General features: G+C 42.5%; 1 protein-coding gene across 1 annotated transcript in view; it reads left to right on the forward strand.

Moving 5' to 3' along the window:
• The window catches only part of ATP9A (ATPase phospholipid transporting 9A (putative)), a 125527-nt gene that overhangs the window by 59791 nt on the left and 44885 nt on the right, over positions 1-20851 (forward strand). The window contains exons 13-15 of the mRNA XM_077253214.1: positions 186-298; positions 5274-5480; positions 14335-14496. Of these exons, the coding sequence (XP_077109329.1) occupies positions 186-298; positions 5274-5480; positions 14335-14496 (482 nt within the window). The remainder of the gene's footprint in view (positions 1-185; positions 299-5273; positions 5481-14334; positions 14497-20851) is intronic.

The following is a 20851-nucleotide window of genomic DNA, read 5'->3' on the forward strand; positions in this document are numbered from 1 at the left end:
TTTTAATTCTTTGATTTTTTTTATGACTAATTTCTCTTCTAATTTCTCTTCTAATTTTTCTTCTAATTTTTCTTCTAATTTTCCTTCTAATTTTTCCTTCTAATATTTGGAGATAATTAATGACATTCTTGGATCGCAGTATTATCCTATGTTGACTGATACTATTATAACGGCTTGTCTCATAGGGACCCTGACCCAGAATGAGATGGTATTTAAGCGTCTTCACCTGGGGACAGTGGCTTATGGCATGGACTCGATGGACGAGGTGCAGAGTCACATATTCAGTGTATACACACAGGTACGTTATATATCACCTAATGTATGACAGTGCAGACCTGGCTTTGTGCCTTGTATGTACAGGTTTTGGACAAGTAAGACCATATTAGATCCATCAGGTCATATCCGGATATGTATCTGGGGATGGCGAGGCGCCGGATTATTAGAAATTCTACAGAAATTATGTATTTCACCATTGCCCAAAGATTCTGTAGTGTTAGAGTATGTACACCATGGAGTCTTTTCTGGTGGACAGCACCTGAAAGTGCGCAGCGAAACCACCATAAAAAAATGAACATGGTGCACAACAGTGTAAAAACGACATTGCTGTGCACATGTTTTGCTAGTTCTTTTAAAGGTTCAGAAACTTTACTTAAGAGAAGTAGCATGCTCTTAGCATGCCGGCGGCAGATGCGCTGAAAAAAATAACCATCGAAGCCGCTGTAGGAAAAAGACCGCCGGCTTTCTGCTGAAGGGGCTTCGCCTAGCAAAAGTTAGCATCCTAATGACATCATGTGCACATACCCTTACGGCGTGTGCATATTAAGTTTTCTTTTCTGTGCTTTAGCAGCAGAAATTCTCCAAAAACTATAAGTTTTGATTGGGAGTGGGAGAACTTTTGCTCCAACTCAGCAAAAAAACTTTGGTAGGAACACACTGTAACTCTCCAATCAAAACTCGTCGTTTTTGAACTCCTCGTAGTTTTTGGACAGTTTCTGCTGCAAAATCTAAAAGTGTGAACATAGCTGATCATACATGTTAGATGAATGTCAACTGGATTCTCCAATCATCTGATGTGTATGGTGATGTCTCAACTCTCACCCGACATCAGATGTCAGCCAAAAGAAGGCTCATACATGCCGGTGGTGTATGCTTTTTCTCCTCTCCTCACTGAGGGCACATGCACTACTGGGTCAGCTGAGTGTGCGCCTTAGGCCACGTTCACATGTTCAGTATTTGGTCAGTATTATACCTCAGTATGTGTAAGCCAAAACCAGGAGTGGGTGATAAATACAGAAGTGGTGACGTGTTTCTATTATACTTTTCCTCTAATTGTTCCTTTCCTGGTTTTACCTTACAAATACTGAGGTAAAATACTGACCAAATACTGAACGTGTGAACGTGGCCTCTTAGGGAGGTTAATAGCTATCAGCAGGCCATCAATATACTCAGTGCCGATTGTAGGGAGGTCATATTCCCTAGTGGGTATCTACTACCCATTTCCCTCCAGCTCTTATCAGACATTCATAGCAGCAAGATAAGAACTGTGAAAACATAATCTTCAGCAATAAAAAAAAAAAAAGTTGTAATATTTTCTTACTAAGGCTATGTGCACACATTTAGTATTTGCAGCAGAAAAATCTGCTGGAATGTTGGAAGTAAAAATGCAGCATAAAATATGCCAAATTTTTGCATGCGTCTTTGATGCATTGGTTGAAAAACGCTGAACGAATTGATATTATCACATCTGCAAGGAAAAAATAGGCAGCGTATGCTGGAGACTTGTGAAATCGAATTCACTCTGAAGGCCTTGAATTTTTGTCTTGGGTATTGTCTAGAATTCTTTATTGGACAGCAAAATAATTAAAAGCATAAAAATAGACATTCAATAGTCAGATATATAAAATACTAAAGGTATGTAGGTAAGCGATAATGACAAAACTCCCTTGTTTGAATATTGCATATCAATACAGTGTTATATCGTGTGCAATCACAGTATTAAGGAGGGATAGTCAAAAGGTACAAGCCAAAAATAGCCAGTGCTGTGTAAGTTAAGGCCCTTTAAGGTAGATAAAGATTTATACAGGGAGACAGGGATATCACATGATGATAATTCACAGTATCATGGATTACATGTTACCTATGAAAGAAAACGCTCACGACGCACGTTTCGCCTCAGGCTTCATCAGGGGGAACTAGGCCAGAACGAGGCTCTCATAGACTTACACTAGGAGCTTGTGACCGTCACTTATAATGGCGACACAGGACCAGAGCGGCACTTGGAAGAGCTGAAGATGGCATGTGGTATAATATAATACTAAGGTCAGGGAGCTTAGACTAGCGGCACCACTCCAGCACTGAAATGGAAAAAACAAACGCTTGAGTGGTGCATTAAGATCAGTGGTCAAACAATGTGACACAGTGCATTTCTTGCCAACGCTGCTATTTTTTCATGAATTTCCCATATTGTCGTATTGGATGCACACACTGCAGGCTTTCCACGTGAGACGGCTTACGCCACACGCTTCATCCGGACTCTTCGGTATGATATATGGTTTCCCTGGCGTCGACTCAGGAGCCCCAGTTAAGCCTCTGTGGCCGCCCCTGAGTGCACTGTATGATGAAACACTGTAATAGTTCACATGAAAGCCAGCGGATAAGTGAGATTTATGTGTAACCAGAGAGCGGTGTGCTGCGTAACGCACATCCACCATCTTGGACCCCCCATTTTTGTTTGGCTGTTGACAAGTGAATTAAGAAGCTGATTCTGTGATGTGTAATGAGAAGCATTTCCTTCCACTGTAGATCTGATTCATGGCTTCCATTACTGTTTCCATTCAGTCACCTATTGACCTGGAAGTGAAACTTTTTCGTGCTCCTCCTGACACCAGAGGTTAACAGATCAGGAAGCACAGCCCTGTGTCCGCTGCTTGACCAGCCTAATTAAGTAATTGTCTAATTACACCAGGAGTTTGGAGGAGAAAACTAAAAATAGGCCTAAAAAATCTCTCACAGAAACGCGTTGGGAAGTCCCACAGTTAACATCTGTTTTAGGTTTCCATTAATCATATCCATAAAGGGCTGCCCGGCTCCTGACTTGGAGGGTCACTAGCTCTCGAAATGTGTTTCTAATGCAGCGTATAACCCGACAGGTTTATTATATACATTTGATCCAGCTCCTGCCGCCACCACCACCGCCGCACCAAGACATTTAACTCATAGTGCTGTGAACTGCTATTCCCCAACAGCTACCAAATGTAACGGCAAATGTATCAACCGCGTCGTGGGGGAATTTGTAAGCCTGTAAAGATTCCATTAATCAAAATGTAATATTGAATATGTGATTGTATCAAAAAATACATGAGCAGAAATACATTCTAACTATACAGTATATTCAATCACAGATGTGTTTTTTTTTTGAGAATTCCTTATATGACCCTTTAAAATCTCTCTTCTCTCTCTCAACTATTTCTCTCAATACTCTCTCACTCTCTGAACTCTATTGCTCTCTGAACTCTCGCGCTCTCTTTCCGAACTGTCTCTCGCTCTCTTTCTAAACTCTCTCTTGCTCTCTCTTTCCGAACTCTCTCTCTCGCTCTCTTAACCCTCGTTCTCTCTCTTAACCCTCGCTCTCTCTCTTAACCCTCGCTCTCTCTCTTAACCCTCGCTCTCTCTCTTAACCCTCGCTCTCTCTCTTAACCCTCGCTCTCTCTCTCTTAACCCTCGCTCTCTCTCTCTTAACCCTCGCTCTCTCTCTCTTAACCCTCGCTCTCTCTTAACCCTCCCTCTCTCTCTCTTAACCCTCGCTCTCTCTCATAACCCTCGCTCTCTCTCTTAACCCTCGCTCTCTCTCTTAACCCTCGCTTTCTCTCTCTGAACCCTCTCGCTCTCTCTGAACCCTCTCTCGCTCTCTCTCTGAACCCTCTCTCGCTCTCTCTCTGAACCCTCTCTCTTTCCGAACCCTCTCGCTCTCTCCAAACCCTCTCTCGTTCTCTTTCCTAACCCTCTTTCTCTCTTTCCAAACCCTCTCTCGTTCTCTTTCCAAACCCTCTCTCGTTCTCTTTCCGAACCCTCTCTCGCACTCTTTCCAAAACCTCTCTCTCTCTCTCTGAACCCTCTCTCGCTCTCTTTCCGAACCCTCTCTCGCACTCTTTCCAAACCCTCTCTTGCTCTTACTGCGAACCCTCTCTCTGTCTCTCTCCAAACCCTCTCTTGCTCTCTCTCCAAACCTTAAACCCTCTCTTGGTCTCTCTCCGAACCCTCTCTTGGTCTCTCTCCGAACCCTCTCTTGGTCTCTCTCCGAACCCTCTCTTGGTCTCTCTCCGAACCCTCTCTTGGTCTCTCTCCGAACCCTCTCTTGGTCTCTCTCCGAACCCTCTCTTGGTCTCTCTCCGAACCCTCTTTTGCTCTCTCTCCGAACCCTCTTTTGCTCTCTCTCCGAACCCTCTCTTGCTCTCTCTCCGAACCCTCTCTTGCTCTCTCCGAACTCTCTCTTGCTCTCTCTCCGAACCCTCTTGCTCTCTCTCCGAACCCTCTCTTGCTCTCTCTCCGAACCCTGTCTCGGTCTCTCTCCGAACCCTGTCTCGGTCTCTCTCCGAACCCTGTCTCGGTCTCTCTCCGAACCCTGTCTCGGTCTCTCTCTGAACCCTCTCTCGGTCTCTCTCTGAACCCTCTCTCCCTCTCCAAACTATGTCTCTCGCTGAACTCTCCTCAAACTGTAAGACGTACATAATACCTGGAGAAGTCTGTGTTAGGAGTTCAGCACCAGACGCTAGGTGTACCATATGAACCCCAAACTTCACAGTTTGGGTTTGCTCACCTCCAGTTATCAATCCAAAGCGTTACTAGCCTCGGCCCATAAAAATGAAATGTGTCCAATATATAAAAACATTTTTTTGGAAAGGGGAATAAATTTGAAGATTTATTTTAGTGGTCCATCCTGGTCATAAAAAATATGAAATATGGACACATATTTCCTATATTTTCACTGATATCGCCAAAAAAAAAATCGAATATCTGAAAAAGATTTTTTTTTCACAGCTCTTCAAATCATATTTAGCATAAGACCCAAAAATGTGCATGGTCAGGGTGGAGGTGTAAATGGTCTGGTCCTGATCTGGTTAAAATCATGACTGAATTACTAGTCAAGGTGACCTTTTCTTCACCTGACTTCTTCAGATTGACAGCACTATACACACTTAGTGCCCTTTTAAGACATTAGACCATGCCGAATCCTACAATGTCATAACCAGTCCTATACCGGCCTCTGTTTCCAGCCTTCTCATGATCCTCCTGCACAGAAAGGCACCACCACCAAAGTGAGGAAGACGATGAGCAGCCGCGTTTACGAAGCTGTGAAGGGGATCGCCCTCTGCCACAACGTCACCCCTTCCTATGAGTCCAACGGCGTGACAGACCAGGCCGAGGCAGAGAGACAATTTGAAGATTCCTGTCGAGTTTACCAGGCGTCCAGCCCCGATGAGGTAAAGTCAGGTTTGTTCATTATAGGAGCATTTATTCTCTTCTGAACTTCGGATCCTGACTAAATTCAGTTACATCTGCAGTTTTGTATTTTTTTTCGGGGTAAGGAAATATATGTCTAGTAGAATATTGGTTATAAAGGTGATACATTTATTTGGAATAGATGTTGGACGTAACCATAAGATTGAAATGCATTCCTTTCGGTGCACAATGTGAAAATGTTGCATCCCCTTCATTCACTGTTACAGTATGGTGTATGGTATCAACTTGGGAGGACATCTGCATGACATGTTTTCCCACGTCAAGAAATGTGTAAGGCTTTGTCCACATCTATTCAATGAAGTCCAATGAGTGACATTGGTGTACGTCATGTGGCGGATTTGGGGTTGCCAATAAATTTTTTTTGCTCGTATGATGGAGCAGAACAATGGGATAAAGAAATGTAGATGGGGCCATGGCTTCTGTGCGCACAGACATGTGACATCCAAGTTTCCCTTTACCAGGTAGGAATTATTTTGAAACAAAGCTGCACAAAAAAATTGATTCTCTAAGTAAAAAAAAGGGAATTGTACAATCCTATTCTAAATTTTCACACTCAATCGTTACCGGCGACTCATCAAAAATTATATAAACTTTGAAGTTTTGAAGGGTTCCAGATCGGGACTCTGAATCTCAAGAACAGGGCCACCTTGAATGGAGCAGAGGTGCGGATGTTAGACCTCTGCCCCATTGGTTGTGTATGGCACCTTCAGAAATAACCGAGAATCGTTCTTGGCTTTTGCCGGCATTTTTATAGACAATGGATAGAGCGGAGGTTGGGAATACGCACCTTCACTTCTTTCCAGAAAAGGTTCTAATCCTGGGGATCTTTGAAGGTCCCAGTAAGTTATTCCCAATCCCGTTGATTGTGTATGGGACATTCAGAAATAACCGAGACCCGTTCTTGGCTTTTGCCGGCATTTTTATAGACAATGGATAGAGCGGAGGTTGAGAATACGCACCTTCACTTCTTTCCAGAAAAGGCTCTAATTCTGGGGATCTTTGAAGGTCCCAGTAAGTTATTCCCAATCCCGTTGATTGTGTATGGGACATTCAGAAATAACCGAGAACCGTTCTTGGCTTTAGCCGGCATTTTTATAGACAATGGATAGAGCAGAGTTTGGGAATATTCACCCTCATTCCTTTCACGAAAAGGCTGTCATTCTGGGGATCGTTGGAGGTCCCAGTAAGTTATTCCCAATCCCATTGATTGTGTATGGGTCCTTCGGAAATAACTGAGAACTGTTGTTGGCTTTTGCCGGCATTCTTATAGACAATGGATAGAGCAGAGGTTGGGAATGTGGACCTTCACTCCTTTCCAGAAAAGGCTCTCATTCTGAGGATGCTTGGTGGTCCCAGTAAGTTATTCCCAATCCTATTTATAGGTGATAACTTACTATTTTGGGACTATGGTTCCCCTCCAACTTTGTGCTATATTGCCTGTACTCTTAGGCCACCTTGCTCAGTTGAAGGGAAGAAAATGTAGGGTTATTTCTTCCCATATATGTCGGATTTGTGCAGGTAAAATCTGCAGTGGATTACACTACAAGTGGATGAGATTTTACGGATCTCATCTACTTTATGTGGATATTTTCTCGTGTAAATATTACAAACATTTTGTGGATTTTCACACTCATTTGGTGGTAGAAATGCCAGCTATTTTTCATGGTTTTATGAAAGTGTAGGAGATCACATTAATATAAATGTGTTACACTACTGACTTATCCTCATCCTCACCATACAATAAAGAATATTTTATATGCTTTTATACCCATAAACCTCATATGACCCAGACAAGGAGGCAAATTAGTTGTTCAACCCAATGATTTCTACGATACTAAATGAAAAAAAAATGAAATCCCTTTTAGACTTCCCAATATTACAACTCATTGCTTCATCTCTGTCACCTGTTTTTTTCATTATTTCCTTTGGGGACTTAACCCAAACACAGAGCGGTATAAATCTGCTTATTACGATGCTCTGCCTTATATCGTCTCCTGTTGCGTCATGTGTCGGGATCCGTTGCTGCTCGTCTATTACCATATCCAGGAAGGTGAGACTCTGAATTAAGTAAGAAATTGTTTATTCTGTCTCTCCTTACCTTCAAATTTTTACCAGTTGGCATAAAATTCGTTTCCTTAGACAGAAGGCAGGATTTCCTAAATTTGTTTCCTCTGAGAAGCCCCTGTCCTGAGCTATCTGTTACAGCCCCCCGGGCAGAGCCGTCCGCTGCTACAGTAAACGGATACAAGTAGATGGCAGATAAGCGGCTCCAGAACTCGGTTAACCAGCGGCCGTGTTATTCCACCCAAGGAGTCACTTTCACTCTGGGATTCATGCAACCCCAGCTGGAGGACGATACTTCTATGTTTGTATATTAATGACATACTTAGAAAACATTAAATGTGTTTTCCACTATTTTCCAAAACTTGTATACGTCATAAAATAGCTATTACTTAACCCTTGAATCCCCCGATGCCACACCGAAAGGTCTTGCCCAGCTCTGCAGTCACGTGCCATACATCTTTCATGTGACCACTGCAGCCATGATATTTTCAATTATGGAAAGTGACAAGTAAGGCCAGAGATTGACGGCAGCGGTCGTGGAAATGATGGGCAAGATTACCATGACTGTAGTATCGTTTGGGGACCACCAGAGTGACAGCAAATTTGGTGGGTAAGTAGAGATGGGAGAGTCGATTTGCATGACTTCGGTCCATCGGGCAGGTCAGTTTTCTGTGACAGGTGGACAGGAGCCCTGCGGGTCTCCTTACATTTCTTACTCCTCTTTGGATTAGCTAAGACGGCGCAACATCTTGTTTGCGTAATGCCCTGCCCCTGCCCTGGCTAATCAAAAGAAAAGCTGGTGAAGCCAGGAAGCAGGAAGATTCGCATGCCTCTCATCTCGTGGTCACAGATTACTGACCAGGCCGATAGACCGAAGTCCTATAAATCAATTCTCCCTTATCTATGGGTAAGTAATGGTTCTTTGTTTGATGCTAGTCACTACTCACACACAAGCCGTTAGGCAGGGTAGTCAATCGTTCTGGGGTCAAATACCATGGGAGCATATAGTAAACTAAAGGATAAAAACAAAGGCGAAGTCAGGTCATGGTTCAAAGTCAGAATACCAGGAAGATAGCGGATCAGAGCAAAATGGCTAAGCAAACGGATGGTCAGAACGAGGTCCACTGTCAGGAAGCAATGGATCAACAAACAGAGCACAGGAATACAAGGCAAACCACCGAGCAAATGCTATGTCTGGCAGAAATCTGGGACTGACAGCTTAGCTAAGTACCTGGATATATGCTTGGAACAAGGAACACCTGAAGGAATCTCAGCACCTAATTGTCTCAGATTGGACCGCTGAGCTGTCAATCAAAATGCCAAAAGCTCAGTACACCCCTGCGCTAGATTGGAAGACTAAGCTGTCAGTCACTGCGTCCAAGATACACTGAGCAATCGTGACACTTTCTGTATTTTCTAACATTCCCATCTCATTGCCAAATTTTGTACAAACCCCCTTTAAATGCAATTATTACATAGTGAAAATATCTGAAACGTCCAAATATATTTTGTGTTCCAATTCTTCTTTTCTGGCACAATAGATTGTCTAAGCAGTGTACGATTGTAGCAAACCCTCAAGGCCCTGTTTCATAAGAACACTCTTTCCAGATTATCAGCCCTTGTACACAAATTTCCAATAACCTAACAAATAAGAAAAATAGCTTGTTTTTATTGGGTGATAGAATCGTGTATGCTTGCATAAGAATAATCATCGGCTGTGCATACGCATGGCATAAGTAGGGGATGTGATGCCAACAAGATGCTGTATGGGGACAGATCATATTAGTAATTATTTTGCTCCATAGAGTTTGTGTAAGCCCTTATGAATGGAACTGCAAATGATCATGGATGAAGGAGGGGAGGGAAGTCGTGAGGGAAGTTATCATCTGAAAATGACCTATTGTTTAAATCAAGTTTTTGTGTTAAATGTTTTTTTTGGCAATGTTTTTTTTTCCATATCAGACTCTGTTTTAAAAAGAAAAAAAAGAATAGAAATCTTGTAATTTTCACACTGACCTTTGGGACTTTGTTTAGACTCCAATTTGCTATTGTTTCAGGAAACAAAATATGTACATGACTACAATGGTCAGGCCCCGACCATATTTTTTGTATTGAAGTCCCTAATGAGCTTGTGCAAAGGAGGAGGAGCTGTGACATCACCTGTTTTGATTGGTGGCTCCTGTACCATTAGCTGTGCATTGTGGTGGTGTTATAATCCTGACTCTGACTGTAAGGAGTCTACCGAAAACTATCTGAAAAGATGGGAAGTATGAGTCTAATATAGACCAAGTGGCCAGTATGAAAATTGGAAGATTACTAATTTTGTTTTGTTTATAAAGAATGTAATATAAGAAAATTGACATTTTTTAAAAAATATACATGTAACACAAAAAAAAACAGATTTAGACAAGAGATTATTATTTTCATGAGCTTTCTTTTAAGGTTCTGGATATAACATGATTGTGGCTCCCGTTTGGCTTCTTACCTTCTGACTTCACTTGATTGACAAGTCTCTTTCTATTAATAGAAATAAAGAGACCGATCAGCTCACCCCTTAGCACAATATCACATGCATGGGGGTGACTGCAGTTGGAGGGGGCTCAGGGGCTGAGCTGGCAGGTGCTTGCATGTAACTGCTCCCATTGATTCCCTGTCACATGATGACAGGGCACTGATGGATTGTGATGACAGCCTGGTGTCTGCTGAAAGGCCCGTTGCTCCCATCTTGCTCCTCCTCTGACGCCCCAATTTGCATTACAGTGTTGTCTGCAGTCACTCTATGTGGCTGTAGACATGTAAATCCTGATATCACACTCAATGCGACGAGCCTCTGGATGCGTGACCACAAATATGTGATTTACATACACGCGGTCACATGCCGACTAGTCGTGCGCAGCCTCACTCATTGCAAGTGTATTGAGCAAGGACGGATACAGTCTAGTTGAAATGTGGCAGGCAGTATGCCAGCTCCCAATGCCGGCACTGGAGAATCTTTACATTGTGCAGTGCTCGCGTTGTGAGGTTTCACAAGTCAGCAGTCACATAGAGTGCCTTCAGACTTGTAGCCTAAAGCCGGACAACCCCTTGAACTCTAGATTGTTATGACAACTGATTAGATGAATTGCAAAAAAAATGCATAAGTCATTCCTTACCGTGACAACTAACTTGGTCACTTAAAAAAATATAATTCAAAGAGATTTTGTTCAATTCCCATGAAGAAGGCTTCACAGCACCCAAGAAAGTCCACAAAGTGCCAGGAACATCTCCTAAAGGGGATTCAGCTTCGGGATCCATTTAGCACCAGTGCAGAACTTGCTCATGGATGGCAGCAGGCAGGTGTTAGTCCATCTGCATGCAGTGAGGCAAAGGCTTTGGAAGCTGGCCTTGTGTCTAGAAAAGCAAGGAAGAAGCCGGTTTGCTCTAAAACCATCAAAGAGAGAGTGACATTCTACAGGCAGTATGGTGATTGGACAGATGAGGACTGGGGTAAAGTTATTTTCTCAGATGAAGCCTCTTCAGAATGTAGGGACAATGGAAGAATGATTGTCCGGAGAAGAAAAGGTAAACACTGCCATGAGTCCTGTGTGATACCAACAGTAAAGCATCCTGAGACCACTCACTCCATACATGGAGGGGGTCACACACACTTTTGCCCAAGAACCCTGCCATGAATAAAGAATGGGATCTAAATGTCCTCCAAGAGCAACTTCTCCCAACCATCCAGAGATAGTAATAAATACACGGTGGTGGTTTGGAGTTCCTTTTAAGAAACTCTATATGATACACCGTTCCATAAGTCGCCCACAGGCACCATTATACTGTATACTATGCCATATCCTTTTTTTTTTTTTTTTGTAGAATATCTCATCAAAAGATATACTGATCTACAGTATATCTGCCTGTCTGAGGCCAACAGGAGCCTTAGCGTCATCATAGAACTTTCTCCTACTTATCTGAGGGTCCTGCTCACTGGTTATAATCTATAAGGAAATGAGGACACAATAGGTAGAATGTGCTGGTCATGTCCAGTCCAGCCATCGTTATTAGGGCATTTCATATTAAGCTGCATGATCCGGTAATCAGCCAGTATCAGTCTAAGTACGGTCATCAAGGGCTCTTGGGTGCATGGAGGATGTGTAGACAGATGAAAAGGAGGGACCGGATTTAGATGAAAATTTAGATATAGGATTCAGGGAGGGTTAGATTAGTGAATTGAGGTGATAGGCTGTCTGAGAGGTGTTTTTAAAGCCTGCATAGAAATGTAGGGGCTAGGTATTGGCCTGATTGTCTGGGGTAGTGCATTCCAGAAAACTGGTGCAGCATGAGAGAAGTTCTGGAGATGGAAGTGGGAGGTTTGGATTATGGAGGATGTTAGTCTTAGATCAGTTGCAGAATGGAGGACACAGGTAGGGTGATGTCAGAAAAGATGGATGAGATATAGTTTGGTGCAGGACTTTGGAGAGATTTGTGGGTGAGAGAGAAGTTTATATTGTACTGTGTAATGGATGGGTAACCAGTGCAATGTCTGGCACATCGGGAAGGCACCAGTGAAGCGGCTGAACAGTAGTGTGTAAGGGGGCAAGAAGAGTGATCTGAGAGAAGTGGATTAGAAAATAGTGAGCCATGAGTTCTAGGAGTTTAGAGATGAAGGGAAGATTAGAGACTGGTCTGTAGTTAGTGGGGCAGTTCTATAGTAGAATATGATGCAGGCAAAATACAAGATGCTGATCTCCTTGCAGCCATATTTCTATATGATAATTGTTTGTGTAATTATTTGATGTGTTCTCCGATCAGGGCAGAATGACGCGTCCTCCTTATTTCTTATTATGAAGGCATTATCGTGTGATTATTATCTGTAAGCGCGACTGCAGTAGAATGGCATATGAGCGCTCTCTAGTGACTTTTCTGTGTAACTGCAGCAGGTATATTAGTGACTTTTCTGTGTAACTTCAGCAGGTATATTTTCTGTTCTCCAGTGGTTAAATGCCAACTATTATTAACTTTTACATGAGTGATCATTTTAGAGTAAAAAGAAGGTTAAAAAATTTTTGGGGATTCTGGCCACACCGCAGATCTGAATATATGGATGTGGCTTTAATCCCTCTCAGGCTTCCAAATGAAGCTAATGATTAATCAGAGGTTTTGTTAGAAGGGGGAGCAAGCATTAAAAATGAGGTGAGAAATTTATTGGAACATGGGAAGTGTTTCCCTGACTTCTCAGAATGTATTTTGGTGAAACATGTGGCATTAATTGCCTTTCTTTATCCTGTATAAACATCTGCATTGTTTTCAGGCTCAGGAAGGAAGTGGAGACGTATAAACTATTGTTTGATTAAACTCCCTTCTTTTAATCTAAAGGAATTATTTTGACATAGCATTAAATCAATGGAGGCAGAGGTGGGGGGAGCTCTAATAAAACTTACAGACGCTTCTGGGACTTGTGAGTGAAATAATGGGACGTTATGAATTGGGTGAACATGTACCAGACTCATGAATGGAATCTAAACTGTGATTATGATGATTTTTACAAATTGTATGTGTATAATATTTCAGGAGTAGAATTTTATACAGAGGTATAATCCACTTCAGCCCAATGATACCATCCTTAGAGGGTTTATTACTATTTTTGTTGATGGATATTTTTGGATAGTGCTTGTGAAAGGAAGCAATTTTGCAATTTACTGCTCGTTAAAATTTGCAGCCGTTTTTGAGATATTAGCACTTTTCTTTTGTTTACAGCTTGTTGCCTAGGAGACCGACCACCGCAGCTGTCTAATTTGTAAGCACTGCGCTGAAGCTGGCCAGGATTAGGAGATAACAGCGCGCTCAAGCGATCCTAGCAGCTTGAAACCAAACTGTACAATCTCAATAGAAAACAGCTTGTCAGCACTGCACTTGATTTGCTCTCTACTAGAGGTGGTCGGTCTCCAAGACAACTGGCTATAAAGAAAAGAAAAACATTATTATCTCAAGAACGGCTGAAAATTTTAATAAGCAGTAAATTGCAATAGTGCTTGTTTTTACAAGCACTATCTGATGATACACATTTATAAAGGTGAGATTAACCCCTTTAAGATTTTGTTGTTTGCTATGTATTATTACATTTTTCCTACTGTAACTGATTCCTCAGTTACTGAAACCTGATCCATGGTTATCGGATGCTCAGTTGACCAACTTTAGGGCAAATGCTTTGACTTTGTGAGATCTTTTCGAAATGACAACTTTTATTTTCTGTTATTTCCTGAGTGTACTGACCAGAAGGGCACTAGAGAAAAAGTTTAAAGCCGACAAGGACCTGATGTGTGTTAATCCAGAAATGGACAGCGGCTCAGGGTATTGGCTCTCTTTATTTTAGTCCGGAAAAATATCCTGCAAATTAGAGTCCCATGAAGTTAGCAATAGGGAGTTTTTAATATGATTTTATATGATTTTTATTTATTCTAATTTTTGTATGGAAAAGTGTATCCTATTGAAAAAAATAATAATAATAATAATAATAATAATTTTTATTTATATAGTGCCAACATATTCCGCAGCACTTTACAATTAAGCGGGGACATGTACAAACAATAAATAAAAAAAAATAAAAAAATAAAAAAAAAGTTTAGCAATTTTTAATTAGCAGCTGGTTATCCGCAGGAACAGTCAGCCATTGTTGTCTTCATAACCTCTCATAAAGCCACATTGTCTCTGGCCGAGTATCACCTTGCTGACTCCATAGCTGTGACCTTTCACCTTCTCCGCTCATAGGTGGCCCTGGTACAATGGACTGAGAGTGTGGGGCTGACGCTGGTAGGAAGAGACCAGTCTTCAATGCAGCTGAGGACACCTGGTGGCCAAATCATGAACTTCACCATTCTACAGATCTTCCCATTCACCTATGAAAGTAAAAGGATGGGCATCATTGTACGGGTAAGGTTATGAAACTTAACAGCAAGTTATACAATATTTTAGAAGATAACGTATAGAGTGCTTCAGGTCTTGTGTAAAACTTAAAGTAACCGTTTGTTTTTTTTGTTTTTTTTTTTCATAAATCACACCAGGATAAGAAACTTTATAATATATCTTATCAGAGAAATTGGCTTCTTTCTCCTCAAGAACTGATCTTTCATTCTCAAAATTAATGTGTAAAATCTTTGGTCAGTGAAGACAGATTCTCCCATTACTGAGACCGAAGACAACAGTTGGTGCTCATAAAGTTCTATGGAGAACTGTGTTGTTTCAGGAAAACTTTCAGCTCATCCCCCTCCCCTATCCATAGAATTTTAAAAGCACCAATTGTCATCTCCTATATCAGTAATGTAAACATTAGTCTTTATTAATTCCATCCATGAATTAAAATTTTTGAGACTAAGGCTATGTGCACATGTTCAGGTTTTTTCACGTTTTTTTCGCGATAAAAACGCTACAAAAACTCATTAAAAACGCATACATTATGCATCCTATCATTTAGAATGCATTCTGCATGTTTTGTGCACATGGTGCGTTTTTTTCCGCGAAATAAACGCATCGCGGTAAAAAAAGCAGCATGTTCATTAATTTTGCAGATATTTCGCGTTTTTCCCGCAATTCTATGCATTTGGAAAAAAACGCGTAAAAAACGTGAAAGAAAACGCATGCGGATTTCTGGCAGAAATGTCCTTTTTTTGTCAGGAAAATTTCTGCAAGAAATCCTGACATGTGCACATAGCCTTAAGCATCAGTCCAGGAGGAGAAAGATTTCTCTGAAAGATACATTACTAATTTCTTATTTTCACCTTTACTATCGATCTATTAAATAAATATTAAATGACGATTGCTCTTTAATCATTGTAATCATTATCTTTCTTTCCTCAACATTCTTAAGATCTCTGTTTGCTGTTCGTGAATAAAATTATTCTTGACAATTGATACATTTGTGTTCAGTGTAAGTGATTATCCATAGCAATTAAAGGGGTTAGGGAAAATAATAATTCATCCTTAGGGTGTTAAATGAAATTTCAAATTTTATTTGTGAAAACATTTCTGAAAAATTCGAAGAGAACAAATTGCAACCACACCACCACTGCAGCATGTCCATGGATTTCTGCTGCAGACGCATCCCCCCAAAAAATCCATGCACATGCTTCCAACAGATCCCCATACAGAAATCCATGCACATCCTGCAGATAGATCCCCATACAGAAATCCATGTACATGCTGCAGACAGATCCCTATACAGAAATCCATGTACATGCTGCAGACAGATCCCCATACAGAAATCCATGTACATGCTGCCGACACATCCCCATACAGAAATCCATGTACATGCTGCAGACAGATCCCCATACAGAAATCCATGTACATGCTTCCAACAGATCCGCATACAGAAATCCATGTACATGCTGCCGACACATTCCCATACAGAAATCCATGTACATGCTGCAGACAGATCCCCATACTGAAATCCATGCAAATGCTGCAGACAGGTCCCCATACAGAAATCCGTGCACATGCTGCAGACAGATCCCCATACTGAAATCCATGTAGATGCTGCAGACACATCCCCATACAGAAATCAATGTACATGCTGCAGACAGATCCCCATACAGAAATCCATGTACATGCTGCAGACATCCTCATACAGAAATCCATGTACATGCTGCAGACACATCCCCATACAGAAATCCATGTACATGCTGCAGACACATCCCCATACAGAAATCCATGTAGATGCTGCAGACACATCCCCATACAGAAATCAATGTACATGCTGCAGACAGATCCCCATACAGAAATCCATGTACATGCTGCAGACAGATCCCCATACAGAAATCCATGTACATGCTGCAGACATCCTCATACAGAAATCCATGTACATGCTGCAGACACATCCCCATACAGAAATCCATGTACATGCTGCAGACACATCCCCATACAGAAATCCATGTACATGCTGCAGACACATCCCCATACAGAAATCCATGTACATGCTGCAGACACATCCCCATACAGAAATCGATGTACATGCTGCAGACAAATCCCCATACAGAAATCCATGTACATGCTGCAGACATCCTCACACAGAAATCCATGTACATGCTGCAGACAGATCCCCTTACATAAATCCATGCACATGCTGCAGAGATCCCCTTACAGAATTCCATGTACATGCTGCAGACACATCCCCATACAGAAATCCATGTTCATGCTGCAGACAGATCCCCATACAGAAATCCATGTACATGCTGCAGACAGATCCCCATACAGAAATCCATGTACATGCTGCAGACACATCCCCATACAGAAATCCATGTACATGCTGCAGACAGATCCCCATACAGAAATCCATGTACATGCTGCAGACAGATCCCCATACAGAAATCCATGCACATGCTGCAGACAGGTCCCCATACAGAAATCCATGTACATGCTGCAGACAGATCCCCATACAGAAACCCATGCACATGCTGCAGACACATCCCCATACAGAAATCCATGTACATGCTGCAGACAGATCCCCATACAGAAACCCATGCACATGCTGCAGACAGTTATAACAAGTTAGCAGCACTTTTATACGGAGCAGAATGGGGATGTGTCAGCAGCATGTACATGGATTTCTGTATGGGGATCTGTCTGCAGCATGTACATCTATATATATAATTGTCTAAGGGGTACTTCCATCTGTCTGTCTGTAATGGAAATCCCGCGTTGCTGATTGGTCGCGGCCTAGTGGCCCCGGCCAATCAGCAATGGGCACAGTCCGACCGAGAATTAGTCCCTTCCTACTTCCGTCCAGTCAGTGCCCCGCGCCGGCTCCATTCTCCCCTCCAGTCAGCGCTGACACAAGGTTAATGGCAGCGTTAACGGACTGCGTTATGCCACGGGTAACGCATTCCGTTAACTCTGCTATTAACCCTGTGTGACCAACGTTTTATTATTGATGCTGCCTATGCAGCATCAATAGTAAATAGATCTAATGTTAAAAATAATAAAAAAACAAAAAACCTGCTATTCTCACCTTCCATCGTCCGCCGATGCGCGCGTGGCTGCTGCCAGCTTCCGTTCCCAGAGATGCATTGCGAAATTACCCAGAAGACTTAGCGGTCTCGCGAGACCGCTATGTCATCTGGGTAATTTTGCAATGCATCGCTGGGAACGGAAGCTGGCGGCAGCAGCGCGTGCATCGGGACAGCTTCGCTGGACGCTGGCGGGTGAGTATATAACTATTTTTTATTTTAATTATTTTTTTTAACAGGGATATGGTGCCCACACTGCTAAATACTACGTGGGCTGTGTTATATACTGCGTGGCTGCTATATACTATGTGTCCAGTGTTATATACTGCGTGGGCTGTGTTATATACTGCGTGGCTACTATATACTACGTGGCCAGTGTTATATACTGCATGGGCTGTGTTATATACTGCGTGGGCTGTGCTATATATTACGTGGGCTGTGTTATATACTGCGTGGCTGCTATATACTACGTGGGTAGTGGTACATACTACGTGGGCAGTGTTATTTACTGCATGGGCTGTGTTATATACTGCGTGGGCTGTGCTATATATTACCTGGGCTGTGTTATATACTGCGTGTCTGCTATATACTACATGGCTCCTATATACTACGTGGCCTGTGCTATATACTATGTGGCTGCTATATACATAGTACATACATACTACATACATATACCTGATGCGTTGGAATCGGGCCACCATCTAGTGGATTTCTGTAAGGGGATCTGTCTGCAGCATGTCCATGGATTTCTGTATGGGAATGTGTCGGCAGCATGTACATGGATTTCTGTATGGGGATGTGTCTGCAGCATGTGCATGGATTTCTGTATGGGGATGTGTCTGCAGCATGTACATGGATTTCTGTATGGGGATCTGTCTGCAGCATGTGCACGGATTTCTGTATGGGGATGTGTCTGCAGCATGTACATGGATTTCTGTATGGGGATCTGTCTGCAGCATGTACATGGATTTCTGTATGGGGATCTGTCTGCAGCATGTACATGGATTTCTGTATGGGGATCTGTCTGCAGCATGTACATGGATTTCTGTATGGGGATCTGTCTGCAGCATGTACATGGATTTCTGTATGGGGATCTGTCTGCAGCATGTACATGGATTTCTGTATGGGGATCTGTCTGCAGCATGTACATGGATTTCTGTATGGGGATGTGTCTGCAGCATGTACATGGATTTCTGTATGGGGATCTGTCTGCAGCATGTACATGAATTTCTGTATGGGGATGTGTCTGCAGCATGTACATGGATTTCTGTATGGCGATGTATCTGCAGCATGTACATGGATTTCTGTATGGGGATGTGTCTGCAGCATGTACATGAATTTCTGTATGGGGATGTGTCTGCAGCATGTACATGGATTTCTGTATGGCGATGTGTCTGCAGCATGTACATGGATTTCTGTATGGGGATCTGTCTGCAGCATGTACATGGATTTCTGTATGGGGATGTGTCTGCAGCATGTACATGGATTTCTGTATGGGGATGTGTCTGCAGCATGTACATGGATTTCTGTATGGGGATCTGTCTGCAGCATGTACATGAATTTCTGTATGGGGATGTGTCTGCAGCATGTACATGAATTTCTGTATGGGGATGTGTCTGCAGCATGTACATGGATTTCTGTATGGCGATGTGTCTGCAGCATGTACATGGATTTCTGTATGGGGATCTGTTGGAAGCATGTGCATGGATTTATGGAAGTCCCATTTACATGTATTGAACCGTACACTAATTGTGATCACACACCAATGTAGGGGTCAGCTATCATTGGCAAGTGTGCCACAGCAGGCACATGGTTCATTTTTGCCATGCACACTGGTCAGTTAGCAAATATCATCATGCGCCCTTCAGTAAAACTGCAGGATTTTATATGCAGTGGCTGCTGGACTGTGCTGGTTTTAAAAACCAGTTGCTGTAGCCAGAGGCCTGTTAACTCATGGTTAGCCAATGGCCACAGTATTTTGAAAGTTTAAAGTGTCCAGGCTTGGGGTTCAAGCCTGCAGTCAGTCTATCTCGGGATTGTCCAGTGCCGGTGCCAGTAGTAAACATGACCACAAGCATGCAACTTGCATACATGAGTTCCCATACCGACTAGTTATGCGCAGCCTTGCTCAATACATGTGAATTGAGCAAAGCTTTAGACGTCTAGTCAGAATGTGGCCTCAAGTATGCAAATCGCATACTTGGGGGTCACATGACCATCACCAGCACCTGGGAATCAAATCTTGAGACTTGAGCTCCAAACCCAAATTTTAACCTGCATCCCTTAGCCATCTATGGGTGGTCTGGATCCCAGAAACAGCCATATTGTGGAATAGGGTGGCACCCATATCAGTAGCATATGTGATGTGTATGTTCGGTCTAATGTGATCAATTACATTGGCCACAGCAGCTCAGAATCCAGGGCTACAATAGGAGATAACACAGAACTTTGCTAGTAGAGTCATAGATGTGATCATTATTATTATCTAATATATAAAGCTGTATGTGTGTATGTATGTATGTGTGTATGTCCGGGATTGGCATCTGAACCGTCGCAGCTACAGCCACAAAATTTTGCACAGTCACACAGCTGGACCCCGAGAGCGTCATAGGCTATGTTGTGAGGTGAAATTTTAACCCCGCGCTTTTCAATTCACCAAAAATTTTGCCCCTATCTACATAATGGGGAAAAAATGAAAGGAAAAGTGTTGGAGGCAAATTAACAGCTGCCAGATGTGAACAAGAGGGACTTAAAGAATGAGAGCGATGGCGCCAAAGAGTATATACTGTACAGTTGCTAAGGTGGGGCCCCGACATGGGATAATCACCACACCACCACGGGGATATGAACACAAACACAAAATGCGCCACACACTACCACGTGCTCGAACACATATACCACCCTCAGCGCACATTTCACCACACATACACCAACCTCGCCACATAAAAGTTGAAACACAAAAGTCGCCGCTCAAAACTCGCCACGCGCAAAACTCTCCACATGCAAAACTCGCCACACGTGCAAAACTCACCTCATGGAAAACTCGCCACACGCAAAACTTGCACACGTGGAAAAATTGCCACATGCACAAAAGTTGCAACACATGCAAAAGTTGCCTCACACAAAACTTGCACATACTCAAAAGGCACCACACATAAAACTCGCCACGCGCAAAACTCGCCATGCGCAAAACTTGCTGCACACAACTTGCTACACTAACCTGTCACATGCAACTCGACACACAAAAAGTTGCTACACGCATGTCGCCACACAAAACTCATCTCACA

This window comes from Ranitomeya variabilis, chromosome 4 (genome assembly GCF_051348905.1).
Source record: "Ranitomeya variabilis isolate aRanVar5 chromosome 4, aRanVar5.hap1, whole genome shotgun sequence".
Classification (NCBI taxonomy): Eukaryota; Metazoa; Chordata; class Amphibia; order Anura; family Dendrobatidae; genus Ranitomeya; species Ranitomeya variabilis.